The 18,312-nt window shown below is 38.0% G+C and overlaps 1 protein-coding gene across 8 annotated transcripts in view; it reads left to right on the top strand.

Moving 5' to 3' along the window:
- KCNT2 (potassium sodium-activated channel subfamily T member 2) overlaps positions 1–18,312 on the top strand; it is a 283,250-nt gene that overhangs the window by 194,661 nt on the left and 70,277 nt on the right. For 5 of the 8 annotated variants that reach the window (XM_030573507.1, XM_030573504.1, XM_030573502.1 and 2 more), the window contains 5 exons: positions 3,711–3,940; positions 5,980–6,196; positions 8,560–8,665; positions 8,975–9,147; positions 13,714–13,785. In XM_030573507.1, coding sequence (XP_030429367.1) covers positions 3,711–3,940; positions 5,980–6,196; positions 8,560–8,665; positions 8,975–9,147; positions 13,714–13,785 — 798 coding nt within the window. The remainder of the gene's footprint in view (positions 1–3,710; positions 3,941–5,979; positions 6,197–8,559; positions 8,666–8,974; positions 9,148–13,713; positions 13,786–18,312) is intronic. The other 3 variants (XM_030573508.1, XM_030573506.1, XM_030573503.1) reach the window with 1 other exon arrangement.

Here is an 18,312-nt window from a genome sequence, read left to right as displayed (position 1 = left end):
GCAGCATTGGCAGGCTAGTAGTTTGTTTCATAGGAGGCATGCATTGCTTTGGTTTTTTCACCCAAGTCTTAAGTCTCATAAATTCTACAGTTTATGACTCTTCCAGCATTAGCTGTAGTCAGTCATATCTCTCCCAGTAAAGCAATATCATCGTCATACTTGAGAGCCTCTAAAGATGAATTTTTAAATTCCACACCTCCTGTGTTGACCTCAGTCTATTTTATCAGATAGTCTATTGGAACATTATTTAATGTACATGAGAAAACATTCCTGGCAAATCAATGGTTCTGTTGAAAACCTGTCTAATACAACCATTGGCTCTTACACAGCTAGATGTACCACAGTACAGTTCCTCCGCTAAGCACCCCATGCTGATATAGCAGTGTTCACACTGCTGCAATAACGTTCCACAGATAACATAGCATAGATCAGGGGTGATCAACCTGTGGCTCCAGAGCCACAGGCGACTCTTCAGAAATTAATATGCGGCTCCTTGTATAGGCACTGGAGCTACAGGCGCCAACTTTCCAATGTGCCGGGGGGTGCTTAACCCCTGGCTCTGCCACAGGCCCTGCCCGCACTCCACCTCTTCCTTCCCTCTCCCCTGAGCCTGCCATGCCCTTGCTCCTTCCCCCTCCCCCCCAGAGCCTCCAGCATGCCACAAAACAGCTGATCAGGAGGTGTGGGGAGGGAGGGGGAGGTGCTGATCGGCAGGGCTGCTGGTGGGTGGGAGGCACTGGGAGCGGGGCCGGGGGCTGCTGACATATTACTGTGGCTCTTTGACAATGTACAATGGTAAAATCTGGCCTCTTCTTAAGCTCAGGTTGGCTACCCCCAGCATAGATTGTAGGTTGACCTGTATGGAAGTCAGAATGGTTGTCTCATTTTTTGGTTTGAGACAATATTTCAGTTGGTTCAGTAGTAGTATGATCATAAACACCTTCCTTGGGATTTACTATAATTTGATCACGCTGATCACTTCTTTTTTAAAAGCAATAATGCAGCCCCTTTTGCTTTCTTCTGAAATGTGGCTGGTTTTCCAAACTTTTAAGACAACTCTTTGAAGCCAGTGAACTAAATATAGGCTTCCACTTATAAGAAGTTCTGATGAAATAAAAACACCTGGTGTTTTATCATTTCATAACTGTTTCACCAGCTTTTTTTCTGATGAATTTATTTTTGGATTAGGTTGTAGTTTACATGTTGGTGGTGATCTGTTCATTAATTCACAATTCATAAAGCATTCCAATGCTTAAGTTGTGAATCAATATGCTGGACATTTTGTCCATAACTGCTGGAAGAGGCAAATATGGACATCCAATTAGGACCTTCAGACTGTCAGATACACATTTCCGGTCATGTCTTTCAGAGGGTGTCATCAATACACTGCACTGATTGTGAGCATTCTGATGGGCAATAGAGAAAAGTTTTGAACGAGCAAGAGGGCCCATTTCCTCCTTTTACTGACTCGACTCTGACCTTGCAGTGCATCCATTCTGCACCATATCACTTTTTCCTCTCCCATAATTTGATGGTATCATCTGTAATCTAATGTTTGTCGTTCTCCTTGGTCCAAGTTGTTCTCCAGCAGTCTGTGAGATAGAATCCCAAAATGAAGTCCACTCTTCCTCTATGGCAGACAGCTAGTCATCCACTATGGAATATTCATTGGAAATGAATACCGCATAACTCTTAGCAATCACTTTATTATGAAGCTTATCAACACTGAAAAAATTTGATATAGTACAGTTGTTCTCAAACTTCTGTATTGGTGACCCTTTTCACATAGCAAGCCTGTAAGTATGGAAGCCCCCCCTTTTATTAATTAAAATCTTTTTTTATATATTTAACACTACAGATGATCCCCAGCTTATGCAAGCATTCCATTCCATTCCTTGCATAAGTCAAATTTTGCATAAGTTGGGAACTTATGCCTGACAATTACGCAAAAAAAAAAAAAAGCTTACAGAACTTACGGAACTTTTTCCATAAGTGCGGATTTCTGTAAGTCAGCTTTGCGTAACCTGGGGATCATCTGTATTATAAATGCTGGAGGTGAAGCAGGGTTTGGGATAGAGGCTGACAGCTCACAACCTCCCACGTAATAACCTTCATGGGTCACATCTCCCAGTCGGAGAACCCTTGATATAGTAGATACCCATCTCTCAGACTTTATTAATAGATCATCATTGTTGCTATTAAGGTTTGATGATCAGATTCCAGAGCAGCACTCATAAATTCTTATACATCCTGAATGACTTTAGTCAAGGATCTCATTCTGGTTTGAAAACCCAAGATTGCATTGTTGCCCCATGAACACCAAAATGTATACTTATGGCAATTCTTGTGCTGAAACCAGGTAGACATTGAAAATAGTCCACGTGTAGACATACACCATCATCTGATTTCTCTTCTGGTAAACTGTATGGTCTCAGTACCAGTTCAAATTCAGTTCTATCATGGCCAATTCTCATGTTCATATCTCCTGCTATGACAAGATGCAGTTGGAGTGATGTACTACATACAATGTAATTCAACGTGGCATAAAAAGCCTCTTTTTCAGCATCAGGCCTTGCATCAGCTGGAGCACATGCACTAATAGTTACTGCACATTCTACCTTAAACTGAAAATGATGGCTATCAAGTATGGAGAGCAAGCCTGCCAAGGCAATATGGCAGATTGCACTTTCAGGGACAACATCAGAGGAACATCAGTGTGCTTGTCAGATGCATCACAGGAGTGCAACAATCAAAAGATCGATGAGTCAGAGTTGTGCTCTCATCGTTCAAATTTCATTATGTCTCCTGCACGCTGCAGATATAAACATTCAACCTTTCAATTTCTTTATCCAAGAATCATCCCCCCCACCCCCCCCCCCACACCTTTTAATGGTCAAACATTCCACAGTCCCATCCTCAGAAATTAGGGTCTGATTCATCAGTCTTACCTCATTTATTGAAAATCTAGACTGTATTTTCAGATCACCTTGAGCTCAGATATGTCCTTACAAATTTTGAACACATTCCTTTGTACAAGCTTATGCTGAGTATGTGTGCACAAATGTCAGTTTCATGTATATTATCTTCATTCTATTAAAAAAGGTGGTGTCTAATAAAATGAATCAATTGATAAAGAATGTATAAATAGATTATTAGGGTTTTTAAATATTGTAATATGAATGTACAAATTTAATTTATCCTGCAATCATATTTATATCTATCTGAGTTGAATTATAAAATTAGAACAGTGGCTCTCTTTTTAATTCCTTATTTTCTACTACTGATCAAAAAGATTAAGACTAAATTATGAGAGGGTGGGGAATCTGAAAACAATTCCATTGACAGGTGAATAATGGAACAGCTTAGTATGATGAATTAATGAGTTCCATACATCTGTTGTATTCTCAGAAGGGACTATGTGTCTGATATCAGAAATTAACTGGCCCAACATCAGAAGAATACTGCTATAGAATAAAAAAGTTTTGGAGTGCTTTGGAGTTCATAACTCCCAAGGAACTGTGCTTCATCACAGATGCCCTGTTTTAGGTTAAATACTGTATTTTCAAATATTTGTTGTTTTCCAAGAATGTTCACGTTTTGACTCTGCAGCATGTAAGTAACACTAACTTAAGAATCCATTATTGTAATCTGCAATTTGTGTTTTGTTGAGTTACATTCAATAAACCATGTATTTTCCTTCTTTAATTAAGGTTTGGAGTCTGTTTGATTGGTGTTAGGAGGGAAGATAACAAAAACATTTTGCTGAATCCAGGCCCTCGATATATTATGAGTGCTACAGATATATGTTTTTATATCAACATCACCAAAGAAGAAAATTCAGCTTTTAAAAAGCAAGAACAGCATAGAAAAAATAATGAATCCAAGTCATACTATCATGGACCTTCTAGGTTGCCCTTGCACAGTGTAATTGCCAGTATGGGTAAGTACAGGTAAATCTCATAAAATATTCTGAAACTATAGAAAAGAAAGCTCAAAAATGTACTACACTGAAACTGTAAAGCTATTTTAAAAAAAAATGCCCTATGCGATGGGAAATATTTTCCTTCGTTAGGTTTAAATGTACATATTCAATTAAAAAAATAAAGGGTTCCAACAGGATCAACATCGATGGCATACGCTAGCTAAATACAGAAATACAACATCACATACTAATGAGAATATTCTCTAACAAGTCACTTGCCAAGGAAACTCATAAGGTTATTTAAAAACCCCACAAAGTTCAGACCAGATCCCAGGTGGTGCAAAGGAGCTGTAATATCAATTTAACAATCCAGTGAAGAGGTCACTGAGCCATGGGCGGCTCTAGCTTTTTTGCTGCCCCAAGCATGGCAGTCAGGCAGCCTTTGGCAGCTTGCCTGCAGGAGGTCCCTGCTCCCGCGAATTGCCGCTGAATCCACAGGACTGGCGAATCTCCCACAGCAAGCTGCTGAAAGCTGCCTGACTGCCGCCCTCGCAGGGACAAGCAGTGCATCCCCCATGACTTGCCGTCCCAGGCACGCACTTGGAGCGCTGGTGCCTGGAGCCGCCGCTGCCCACAGCATGGAAGAACAACCAGGTGTTCAAGCAACAACACCAGCTCCCATGTCACTCAGCAAGCTGAAAAAAAGGTGACCCTTTAGGGTCACAGAAATGGTCAGAAGCTAGTGCCTAAGATAGGCTATTATCCTAGAGTGTGCCAGGATTAGGATGGGAGCATAGAAGTGTCACAAGACCACCTGCGTCATTTTTTCCCTTCTCCTCCACTGAGTGTAGGTTGGCAGAGTCCAGAACTCAGGCCTGTAGCAAATACTGAAAGTGTTTAGTCACAAAAGGCTGCAGTCTCTTGCTGTCTAAACCCTGGTTTCCGAGTAGCAGCCATGTTAGTCTGTATCTGCAAAAAGAACAATTAATAGTACAAGAACAGGAGAACTTGTGGCACCTTAGAGACTAACAAGTACACATATCATCTGGAAGAGTCCAGTCCGGTTGGTATGCGCACTTTCACCTTTTCATGTTCTCTGTATGTATAAATATCTCCTGTCCGTGTGTTTCATTCTATGCATCCGAAGAAGTGAGCTGTAGCTCACAAAAGCTTATGCTGAAATAAATTTGTTAGTCTCTACGGTCCACAATTACTCCTATTCTTTTTGTCTAAACACTATAATTCATAATTCAAGACACAAGTTTAATTGAAACATTTGATGGCAATCTAGCTAAAATGTACCGACAGTCTAAAATATCTCATGCAATGAATTGCCATATGCAAAATATGAATTCCCATAGTTTGTACAGTCATATGAATATCACAAGCTAATTCACTACAAATTGGCCTACTATTAAATGCTATTCAGTCCAATCAGAATTATTCCCATTTTTTGTACAAGGAAGCAGTATCTCTTACTGGTATCAATTAGGAAGTAAAACCCCAACATCCAGATCACCAGATATTCTTTTAGTCCATCAAACAACTCAGACTCTATTTTGTTTCCAGGTACATTATGTAACAGAACCAGGAAGAACAAAGGCATTAAGAGTCAAGGTGTCAAATTCTGATCTCATTTACACAATTGGAAATCTTAAATTTCTCTGGTTATAATATTCAGTTTTATTAAGTCAAATTCCTTATTATGGATATATAACAGCATTCGTAAATTCAATATAATCTGCAATTTATTTGTGCATATTCTCACAGCCTGATTGCATGAAATATGTTTTTAAATGCCATAGACTGATATGTATTTGGAAAAAATAATGTATTATCATATTAATGAGAAACTGCTTTGTATATTGTTCAGTACTGTAAGGCTATACTGGCTGTAGCTTAAACATTATATTTTAATATAGTTTTTATACATAGCCAAAACAGACATTATTTGAATATTTGGTTGTGATTTAAATCATCCATAATAAGCATAATTTACCCTTTTTTTAAAGTTTAACTGACTTGTACATTGAGAGCTGATTCTGATGCTGTTTCAGGGACCGTTGCTATAGATTTACAAGATACAGGATGTAGATCTTCCAGTGGACCTACCCTAACCCTTCCTTCAGAGGGAAGTAAAAATGGCAGAAGATCTAGCATAGCACCTGTTTTGGAGGTTGCAGACTCCTCATCACTTCAAGCGTGTGATCTTCTAAGTGACCAGTCAGAAGATGAAACTACTCCATCAGATGACGACATTTCTACAGGTTTAGAGTATGTACAGTTAATGTAAACAGGACATTACTATTCATAAATGCTAATACTGGGTAAATGTCGAGAGCGGTTCTGCTCCCATTGAAGCCAATGGGGACAGGATTGCAGCTCTTTCTCTGATTAACGATATTCCATTTAATAAGAAACAAAAGTGCACCCAATTTCTGTGTGGTCATATCATCTGTAGTGATAAGACATGAGGCCAAGGGCCAAGTGATTTCCTCTTCACAAGTGCAATCATGAATTGGTCAAAACTTCTTAAGGGTATTTTGAAATGAGAAAAACATTCCCACTCATGCTGGATGTCTGTGACACTCAATAACAAAGGCCTTGTTGTGTTTGGAATTTTAAAGCTATTTAATAAACAAACACAAATTCACATACCTGGCAATGTCTCCCTATAGCACACAGTTTTTGGAGTACTTCAGGCATGACTCAGCTGACTAGGAAACAAAACTGAATATTTTGGTCTAAAGAATGAAATGACTTTTTAATAGAGGAAGGTCCACTGACATCTAAGAGAGATCAGATTCCAACCTTTAAAGGGGGGAGTTGTGGGGCACTGCACAGGACTCTTCAGCATAGTATAGATTGTGTGGTAAAAGTGTGAATGCATGAACACTGGCCACAAAATAGCAGCAGTAGTAAAGCAAAAAAACTCCACAACATTTTATTCAAGTGTTTATTAGTTTGTTACTGAAATAAAAAATGCTTTAGTGAAATAAACTGAGGGCTCAATCCTGCAAATACTCATGCATGTGAGTAATTTGACTCAATAGGATTACTTACAGGAATATAAAAAATTACCATACTGGATTAAATCAGTGGTCTTTCTAGTCCAGTTTGTCGTCTGTCTGCGTCAGGGACAGGGTGAGGGTCAACTGGCCTAGGAGTTAGCATCAGGCCTGGGCTGAGTATCTAGGAGCCAGTTACTAAGAATCAGGCCAAGCTGGAAAGCCAGGAGATCAGAATCAAGAGACTAAACAGAGAACAGGGATCAAGAGTTTGTTACCAACAGTCAGGAAACTGGAAGGTCAGAATCAGAAGGCAGGAACATGTAATCAAAAAACCAGGAGTCAATGGTAGTGTGTAGTCCAGTTATATGGACAACTTCTAGGGCACGTCTACACTTAGCTCCGGAGCAATCAATCCAGGAGGGGTTAATTTATCACCTCTAGTGAAGATGCAATAAATCGACCACCGAGCGCTCTCCCGTCAACTCCAATATTCCACTGGTTTGAGAAGCGTAGGTGGAGTCGGCGGGGGAGTGTCAGCAGTCAACCTACTGCAGTGAAGACACCATGGTAAGTAGATCTAAGTACGTCAACTTCACCTACATTATTCATGTTATTCACTTAGATGAAGTTGCGTAACTTAGATTGATCCCTCCCCCATTGTAGACCAGGCCCCAGTTTCCTCCTCCGACTTAAATAGGGGCAGCAGACCAGTCAGGAGCCTTGGAGCTCTCCCAGTCAGAACATAGGGGTGGGGCTTGTGCCTCAATTTGCCTTTTTGGGTCTGTACCAGCTGTCATCTACAAGCTGCAGGGTGGAAGATTGGAGCATGACAACTCCCATGACCCTCCATGGACTTGGGCTCAAACTGCTATCAGCTGCCTCAAAGGAAAAAAAGAAAATCTGTAGTGGAGAATCATGGAATGAACTGCCAATAAGAGAAATTTCTTCCTAAACTTGTCAGTTTGTTTACACCCTAAATTATAAGGATTTATAGCCCATCTATTCTCCCACCAGTATAACTGTTGATATTCTCATGCATATAAATTTCTAATAGAAATCAGAAAAGGGTTAAACTCTTGGAATTAATCCTTTTTGCTGCAATCTAGGTTGCTATTACAAATTGTATTAGATTTTTCAGTTGATCAGCATTAGGATCAGCTTAACTTTTAAGTGCTGTATAGCAGCCAGAAATATCTTGAACACTGTCCATCTACTTTCTATGCTGAAAATCCATGCTGGTGACAAAAGACAGCAGGAAGTGGACTAAAACTTAAAGTTGTTTAGATGAAGAACTTAGCCTAATAAACAAACAAACAACCCATATCATCCCCTTACAATGTCACCACTTATTAATTTTATTGAATTTTATATATATGCCTGTAAGCCACAAGCTATTGTCCTTTGATCTTTATTAGAAATAGGAATTGTTTTGTTTTGATTGTTTGTACTGGAAACACTAGTTGTATTTATTTTGTTTAATTTCATATTTAGTTATGTATGATTATATACATTAAAACTTGCCTCTGTTTGCTATTCCACAAATAGTAGTAATAAAAATTTAGACCTGTTTGGTCTACAGTTGTTAAATTGTTGACAGTATTCAGAACTGTTTCTCTACTCTTCTAGGTATGCTAAAGGTTATCCTCCTTACTCTCCTTATATTGGAAGTTCTCCCACATTTTGCCATCTGCTGCATGAAAAAGTGCCATTTTGTTGTTTAAGACTGGACAAGGTAAAAAGTTTGTGTTAATGGATAGACCCATGTATTAAACAAGGCTCATTTGTTTGTTGTGGCCAAACGCAATTTTGTCCTTGTCTGCACTTGCAGATAAGCAGCATTCAGCACCCATTCTGCTACAACCAATGCTGACACACAGCGTTGCTAACAGATGTTTGTAAAGCTCAGACAAGACTAAATTCTTTATCCTTTCAGCTGACACATTTTAGCTTGTGAAGTGAAAAATCACCTCTAATATTGTTATCGCTGAATATCAACTCCTATCCAAAGCCACTGAGTTTTTGTTTTCTATACTGGTTTTAGGGGTGCCAACATAACTACTATGAAGATGCCAAAGCCTATGGATTCAAAAATAAATTGATTATAGTTGCAGCAGAGACAGCTGGAAATGGCTTATACAACTTTATTGTTCCACTCAGAGCTTATTACAGACCAAAGAAAGAACTCAACCCTATAGTATTACTTCTGGATAACCCGTAAGTGTATTTTTAAGAGAATTTACTATACAAATAAGTGTTTAAATCTGAATATATGCATTGTCTGTGGTTGATGGTCACATTTCATGAGACCAATTTAAATTAAAAAAACCTTTGTGGCACATATATCTTTAAAGCAAGAGTGGATGCAAGGATGATATCACATGTGTGTTGTGCAGTAAGGACCTAATATAACTCTCAGTGAAGTCAATGGGAGTCTTTCCACTGACTACAGTGTTCCAGATCAGGACCTAGCACAATACAGTTCTCAGTATGGTAACACCAGGTTTACAAGGAAAAGCAGAGAAATTGGAGTACTATTAATTTATAAAATAGGTCGTAAAATCATATAAAATTCTAAAATTTTAGGAGATAAATTGCGATTTAAATATTGCATCTAACATATGAAAGTAATCTTAACTTCTCTATATTTCAGATGTAGAGTGAATTTCTCAGTTTCCTGTCTGCATCCATCTTTTCCCAGCCTACATAGCACCTAGAGGAGCACTATTTTATTCACACTGTTGACCTGCACATTTGGAGCCAGTTTGTCCTTTCAAGACACTGACTCAGATCTAAGCCCACTCAGGCCTCTGAACAAGTTTGCATATGGTTTGCACAGTAAATAGTAATTATAGTACTATTTGACTGGTCTGTCAATTAAATGCAGAAGACAGAGCCTATACTATCTAAGCATATTTTTTATTACTGCTTAGTTCAAAGATGATCAATACTGTAGACTGTAAATGCCCTTTGGGAAATCTCTGTCCACTGATTGCCAAATAAAACCACAGAACAACAAACATTCAATAATGCACTTATGGCTCAGTTGTGCCATTAAGTTGCAGTCCTGATTTAAGGCTGATATAGATCCTCATCACCTCAGGAACAGCTGTAGGAAGAATTGTAACACTGGGAACAAGTGTGCCATTGCCTCATCTCCTCCCCAATGCCCTTTGGAGACACTAGAAGGAAACAGTTTCTTTTTGTGTTTCCCCCATGAAGAAATTACACTTGTTCTTGGCTCTTATACAAGAAGGGAAGAATGCTCCTTGCACTGTCCTTCACCTCAGTCTATGCACTCCTATGTCAGGGCAAGGCAAAATCTGTCTCTTTATAGCGATGGCTGAAAATGGTGTGTGTCATGCAGGTACACTGACTTGTCACATTAAAAAGGGTCTATCTGCATTGTTTATATGCTTCAGTTTCTGAGGGAGGGAGGCAGAGGTCAAATAGTGAAGTGCATATTTTTTTAGTTTCATAACATAATTTAACCCTCTGTGCATGCTGCTTTTCTTTCTAAAATAATACCTGGCTACTTTTAACATTAATTGTTGCTTGGTATACTAAGGTGGAAATAAAGGTCAAAATCTAGTAACTTTTTTCCAGTCTTAAGCAATCTGCTCTCTCAGTGTAATGACTGTCAGTGCTTTGACTGATATTTCACAATCTCTTTACTTTATCACAAAGTAGTGCACTCACTGCTTTTGTGCTACAGTGTTAACATTCCTTTCTGCTGTCTCTCACAGTAATGATTCATCTTCTACTTCTGCAATGACTGATAGAAATCACCTGATGTCTGGAAGGATTTTCCAGTCTGAAAAAGTCAGATCAAGATAGTGTGGTCCAAAAGGGCTGGTGGAACATGAACATGTGGTATTTAGGTTTCAGGAAAACGGGAAACAAGGGATCATAAAAAAGATTGTATGCACTAAGAACCAAACTTCCCTTCTATGGTTTCATTTAGAGGCATAAAGTGTATTGTACAAAATATAAAGTGGTATACAGGTGGTAAAACTCCAAAACATGCAGAAACTCAGTTCCAATAAGCACCTGAAATGCCAAAATATTTATTTTTGATCTTTTGGAAGTTTCCCCATACTATGATCCCCCATTATTCTGTCTCTGCCCCAACCTTCTGTTGGGGAGAAGATGTCTTCTCTTCTGGCAGGAACACTTTCCAAGAGAGGCTTGGTAGGCACCACTGCCACTCACAGAAATCTATTAGGATGGGCTCTGGCTCCCTCCCAAGGCAAGATGTTTAACTTGAGAATCTCCATGTCTGTCACCCAGCCACATGTGTCTAGGAGGTGTAGCTGGGTGTTCTCTTCCTTCCTTCCAAGAAAGACTCTTCCTAAGCTGGCTAAAAAAAGTTGTTCTCTCCCACAAGAAGCATTTTCTCTTCCCCCAGAAGTAGCAGGCCATGGTTCTGGGCTTTTCAGCCCACATGGCTAATGCTGGGGGTTCCATGATAGTATCTAGACAGAGCTCACAGTGTAACTGAAAACCTTTGAGGCCTCCCATATGTACATGCATTTTGGGGCACTAATGCAAGGGAAGCCTCAGGAAGGAACAGCAGGAACAGTAGAGTGAGATTAAATTTAACTAAACTTATTTCAAACCTCATGAACAGTTTGGGTCCAGTCCAGGTTGGTTAATATTTGGGCTGAGCCAGTTTTCCCAGTATAAAACTGGAAATCAGCTAGCAGTTGTGAGGGGAGACTGGACTGCTATATCTGTTCATAATTCATAACATACACACTTTCTAAAATTCAGCACCATCTTAGGATTTTAAGCCTTTAACTGCACTTTATTTCATTTGGCTCACTTAGATTTCTTTAAAATTCTTGACCTTTAATGGGTAAGGGTTTTTATTTGCCTTTTCTGAATGAGTACTTTCAATTCAAGCACAGCTTATTTTGTGGGGAGTGGGAGTTTGAAAATTAATAGTTGTGTACTTTAGAGAGCCATATAATTTCCATTTTCAGTTAGAAGCTTCATGGATGCACCATCCCTCCCAACTTGCTCCCCTTGCAGTGTTTTCTGAGCATATACGATCTGTTCCAAGTATTCCATTCAGCTACAGAAACCGGGCAAGTTTCCCACTTAATTCCCATTAGTACTATAAAAGAGAATAATTCCCTAACACTGTGAGCATGATGTAGCCTCTTTGGACCATGTTATAGTGTTTCAATAAGTCCAAGGTAAACAAAACTTGGAACCAAAAAACTTGGAACCTTTAGGCTGCACCATGATAAAAAGAGGCCAGCTGCATAAATTGAATCCTGGTTCAGATTCCAGGCCCTACTCTCCTCTGGGTGTATGTGCCATTGTCCCATCTCTAATATAAATAATTTCACTTTACAGAATCTGAAATCAGTCAGAGTGGATTCCACTTCCCCCAACACAGATTTCTTGTAGGACAGTACATAATGGTGTTAGTGTATCATAGTTCTGTTTATTCCAGTAATGAACAGCATAAACACACACACACACACACCCCTGAAGAGATCTATAAAAATTATCCTTTAAAAATTATGGTTAGCAAGTTTCAAGTAAGATTGGTCTTTAAGAACACACATGAAAGTGTACAGTGCCCTCTAGTGTTTTCCTGTACTCTGGTTTCAGGCCTATGCTTTTGTTTTTTTACACTCTGATAGGTTACTTTTATTTTAGTTTATTTTTTGCTGAAGATTGAAAAATGCCAGTTTTGTTTGCATAAAATTATTCCATCTTACCATTAAATGAAAGCTGTGATCTCTGCTTAAGCTCTTAGCAAGATGTGACCTAGCCAGCTGGAGCAGGTTCTGTGAAAAGCACTCAGTTGAATTACTATGAACATAAGGACACTGCAATCAGTCCATCACACTTTTCACATCTTATGGCAATAAGGTGAAATCCTGGCCCTACTGAAGTCAATGGGAGTTTTGCCATTGACTTCAAATGAGTTAGGATTTCACCCCCTGTAAATTAGCATGGATCCCTTGCTATGGTTTACTGGTTTCTCTTAAATTTTTTTGCAGTTTGTTAACAGATGCAAAATGTTTAGTGATGTCCTCATTTCATGCTGATTAAAATTTCATCTGCTATCACTGTACTTTCCATATCTAAGAAAGAAAAAGGTGTAAGACATAGTACAATACAGAAAGAGTACAGTAGAAAACTATTTTACCTTTTCTTTCTTATAAGGAAACTTGAGATTAAAATTAGCTTTTGACCTTTATTTCCACCCTAGTATGTCAAGCAATAATTACAGTGTTAAAAGTAGCCAACTGTTATTTTAGAAGAAGTGGAAGGGAAAGAAAAATGCAGACAGTTGGGAGAAATTATAAGGCAAGTTCCATAGCTGGGGTAAAATTGATTTTAATGGAACTATAATAGTTGAAACCAGGTGAGGATCTGGTCCCAATCAGCATTTTCATTAAAAATATATTCAGGGTCATGAACTGGAATATAATTTAGTAAGGCCTCTTTAGTCTTCAATATTTTTTCTTTAAATAAAGCATTTACTGTATGATTGTGCCATAAAGTTTCTGATTTAGAAGACTAACAACTTTTATGTAAAGCACATTTAAACTTCATCATTCTTCATCATGATCAAAGCAAACAGCATTGAATGTTGATGCTCAGAAATACAGTTTCCTATGTTATTAAAATGTTTATTTAACGTTTCCTAGTTTCCCCCTCCTCTCTCTTCCAAACAAACTAACATAGTTTATTCAGTTTCTTCAGAAGAGATGCAATTGTTGTGATGTTGTGTTTCATTGTAACCCATCTGCTGCTTAGGCCAGATATGCATTTTCTGGATGCAATCTGTTGGTTTCCAGTGGTTTACTACATGGTGGGCTCTATTGACAAGTAGGTAAAATCCTCAGAACTCTAAACATTGTCGTGTTCAGTGGTTTGTCATGTGTTGTGCTTTGTAACTGCATGTTTAAGTGTGGTGATAGTACTTGAAAAATGCACCTGCATGCATGGCTTGCGTCAAGGTGCTGTAATTTGGAATTTCAGATTTCTGTCAAAGGATTTCAATCACTCAAAAATGAGTCACTATCTGGTTTTCCTTTATATATTACCTGGCAGATCAGGCCATCTTTTTAAATGCTTTCTTTGGTATTGAATCTCTAGGTGAAATGTGCCCTAAGGCTAGTTTTTTTACAAAAGCAGGAATGAGCCTAAAGTTACTCCCATCAATCCATATTAAAGCACATAAATAAATTTACCAAATTGTCAAAAATGTTGAACTCCCAACAGCTCCCACTGAGTTCTAGTCTAACCCTACATGAAAGCACCATATTTTTGCTCCTACATATTGGCCGAGATTGTTAAAGTTTGTTACGAGATTTAGACACACTAATAGTAACTTACATCTAAAACCACTAGAGTTCTTTGAAAATATCACCTAGTACTTCTACCTAGCCCTTTACTATTAAGTATTTATAAAAGCATATCTAGATTTCATGGCGTCACTGATTGACGAGTCAGGATAGAACTCAGACTAGAAGAGACTCTTTCATTAGATTTTCAGTATATTCCCATTTTTAAACAGTCATCACTAACACAAAAAAATTAGCTCTAGTAGAGGGCCCAATCCTGAGGCATCTGGGCATCTACAATAGTTATTCTGTCAAATACTGGTCCTATGGAAGTCAGTTGAGGGGGTGAGGATGGGGAGGGTGGAGATTTACCATAGACTACATTGATAGGTGAAATTATGACAAATTCCAACAGCAGCTCTAGCTGCTCAGCTTGTCTCAGGATCATGCCTATTGTAAATGGACACATATATACCTACAAATTTACCTTAGTGACAGATAACACAAACTGACATTCATAATACACTGATAGAAGTTATCTTAGAACTTTTAGGATATGTCTACACAGCCTACAGCAGAGAGACTCCCAACTCACATCAGAAGAAAAGTCCAAGTTCTAGCCTGAGCTGCAGCTTCATGGCTCTGTCTACGAAGCTATTTTTAGAGCACCACTGTGAGCCCCACTAACCCAAACCTGTCCACCTAGGCTGGGAGGCTTACTACTGGTAGCTGTGTAGACATAGCCTTAAAATGTGTTGCATTCTAGCCTTCAAAAACAACAAAGAAAGGTCTTGGGCATGTCATTGTATTTAGCAGTATCTTTGTCATCTCTGATTATTTTTTTATAGTTTCCGAATGATTACAAATAATCACAGAAACTGAATAGTTGATTTAGCTACAATTAAGCCAGATAATTCAAAACGTTTATGTTCTATAATCTGTCAACTGACTTGTCAGTTTATAAATTATGTCCAGTGTTTTAAATGCTGGTTTGCATTTAAAACACAAATAATAGTTGATTTAGCTACAATTAAGCCAGATAATTCAAAACATTTATGTTCTATAATCTGTCAACTGACTTGTCAGTTTATAAATTATGTCCAGTGTTTTAAATGCTGGTTTGCACATATGCATTTAGAAACAGTTACATATTGAAGTGAAAAAAATCAATAAAATCTAGTTCATACTCACAATGTAAGATATGCTAACTTCATTTTTTCCATACAGTGACTGTACAGTTTGCAGTTCAGTAGTCAATTATTTGCTTTGGCCTGTTTGTGGCTAAATGCAAGTGTTGGCCATTTCCTTGATGTGTTTAATGACCATAGTGGTCCTGTCTAGGCCGCAGACTGGGGCTTTCCAGGCTGGAGCTCCCCAGCTCCTCAGCCTGTCCCCAGCCCTGCTCCACTCAGCACTTTGTGTCTAGCTCCCTGCAGCCAGGCCCTTCTCCCTCTACAAACAGAGAGAGACTGTTCACTCCTGGCTTCCCTGGCCTTCTTATAAGGCCCTGTTGCTCAGTTTGGGGCATGGCCCCAGCTACAGCCACTTCCTCCAATCAGCCCAGCCTAAAAGCTGCTTTCTCCAGCCACAGCCTCATCCCAGGGCTGTTTTTACCCCTTCAGGGCAGGAGTGGGGGTCCACTCAGCTACATACGTACTGTACAAGATCATATTAACTTTACTTAAATCAAATCCAACTAAATGTTAAGCAAAAAATCAATACTCCAATAACAGTTCACAAAATGTGGATACCCCAATACTTTATCTCAACTCTTCTTCTTTATTCCTTGATATGTGTGCATTTTATAAAATGTTAACACATGGAACACTACAGCATTCCACAGTATATCGTAATTTAAATGGGACATTTAAGTGGCCTATTAAAGAGTACATGCTTTATAAATTAGAGAGGTCTCACCTGCATAAATATCTTCAAAACTGTTTTAAAAAAACTGCATGTATGTAAAAAATACACAAGAGCAGTTAGAGATGAAATTACATGGTCAAAAGAAAATCATAACAAATGCTCATTTAAGGCTTGATTTTGAAATCGGCTTGATCCCAATCCAGCATAGCCTTAAGCTCAAATCCTACAAAGATTTAAGCGTGTGCTTAGTGCTTTGCTGGACTGAAACTACACTGTTCTCTTCACACAGGACTATACTAACACTAACAAGGTACCTTCCAGTTCACACCCTCAGCATCCAACTGGGGAATGACTGCGCAGCAATTTGGTGCACACTGCTATTCACACCCCGTAGTCCCAACAGTGGAGCAGTGTAGATAAGCCATTAGATTTGTACCAAAACCTTTGAAATGGATTTTTCATCTCAATACATGATTTAAATGTGCACACTCAGTGGAAGAAAGTGGTTTAAGCAGTAATGTTAAAGCAAAATTTTTCTCTGCATCTACATCCTACAGCAAGATTCTGCTATTTGACAAAAAGGATGGTATCATGTCTACTCATACAATCAAATGTGAATGAGTATAGGCACCTAAAAGATCAGTTGTATTAGAGTTATGACTGAAGAGGTAGAGAAATATTGGGGCATATACCCAGTTGGTGTAAACTGTCATCACATGAATGGAGCTATGATCATTTTACACCATCTGAGGATCTTCCCTGTTCATTTTAATTTCATATTCACTACTCTGTGGTTTTCCATGGGAGACATCCAGAGAAATGGTCAAAAGAAAATTCACAACCTGGCTGAGCTTCATCAAAACAGGGCCTCAAATAGCAGAAGTTTGTTCTACCATGTTCCATATGTAAGTCATGTGTAACATATACAGGCATATAGGCTATGGATAAGGGTTGTGTAGGAAAACCATTCAAGAATAAGAAAGGAATAATTAGGATAATAGATATCTTTGATAAGGGAAATATTCCTAACTTTTTTTAATAATTAGGAAGAAAGTCAGATATTCCAAATAGCCATTGCTGCCATTTTTAAAAAGAGCTTAGATATTATTTGAATATACTAATAGGAAGTTAGCTAAAAGAGTCTAAACTTATTTCAGCTTTGGAAAGTAGAATAATTGAGATCTTATCAGAATAAAAAATTTTTTTGTTATATGTAGTTTTTTATTTGTAGTCACAAGGGCTATATTTTTAAAAGCCAACACAATGGTAGAATGCAGAATTAAATGTAGGTTGCTAGGAGAAAGATTAGAATTTGATATATGAGCAGGTTAAATGCATGCCAATAAATATTAAATATAGAATGGAATTAAATTTCATCACCAACTATACCACACTCCAAAACCAATTAATATAGAAAATGGAGCTATGTACTAAATGTGAAAATCAAGACTGGAAATTTTATGGGACTGGATAGGCAATGGTTTTCCTGTCCAACGAGAACTTTGAAATTCTAAAAAAATTTCCAGTCCCAGTTAGGATGAAAAGTTATGGCCTCAATTTTTTTGTGAACTGAAAATCTGAAAAAAATAATTTGGTCACATCAATCAAAACATTTTGTTTCAATTTCAAGTTGTTTCAATTTTGACATTAATTTATAGTATTAAAAAGATTTCATTTGGCAATGTAAGTTGTTTGAAACAAAAATAATTGATGTTCCCTTTCAAAACATATTAAATATGGTGTTTCAACATTTTTTTTGAAAATGTTTCAAAATTGAAGTGGAAACTTGTCAAAACTGACCTTTCATACAAATGATTTTGGTTTCATCAAATTCGAATTTTCTGATTAAAAACTGTTTGAAAAAAAATCACTCCTAGCTCTAGATTTTTATGCATTTAGGGCTTAATACAACTGCTGTTAAGACAATAGAAAAACTATTTGCTTCACTGGAAACTGGATTGGATTCATGGTGTGTAAGAGCAGAAACACAGTATAGTTTTAGACAGAAGATCAAATCTATGGAATGGTTTCTAGATATGTTTACATTTTAACTAGTTTTGCAGAAAATGTATTGAGGAATCACGAAACACATATGGAAGTTGTGTTGTCATATGGGTAGTAAGAACAAGAATAAGATGATGCTGGACAAAAGGAATCGTCTCTTCCAGTGTCTTATTACTTAATATCGTCACTTCACATCACA

Source organism: Gopherus evgoodei, chromosome 8 (assembly GCF_007399415.2).
Source record: "Gopherus evgoodei ecotype Sinaloan lineage chromosome 8, rGopEvg1_v1.p, whole genome shotgun sequence".
NCBI classification, from domain to species: domain Eukaryota; kingdom Metazoa; phylum Chordata; order Testudines; family Testudinidae; genus Gopherus; species Gopherus evgoodei.
The sequence above is the reverse complement of the archived record's forward strand: the minus strand, read 5'-3'. Positions and strand labels throughout refer to the sequence as shown.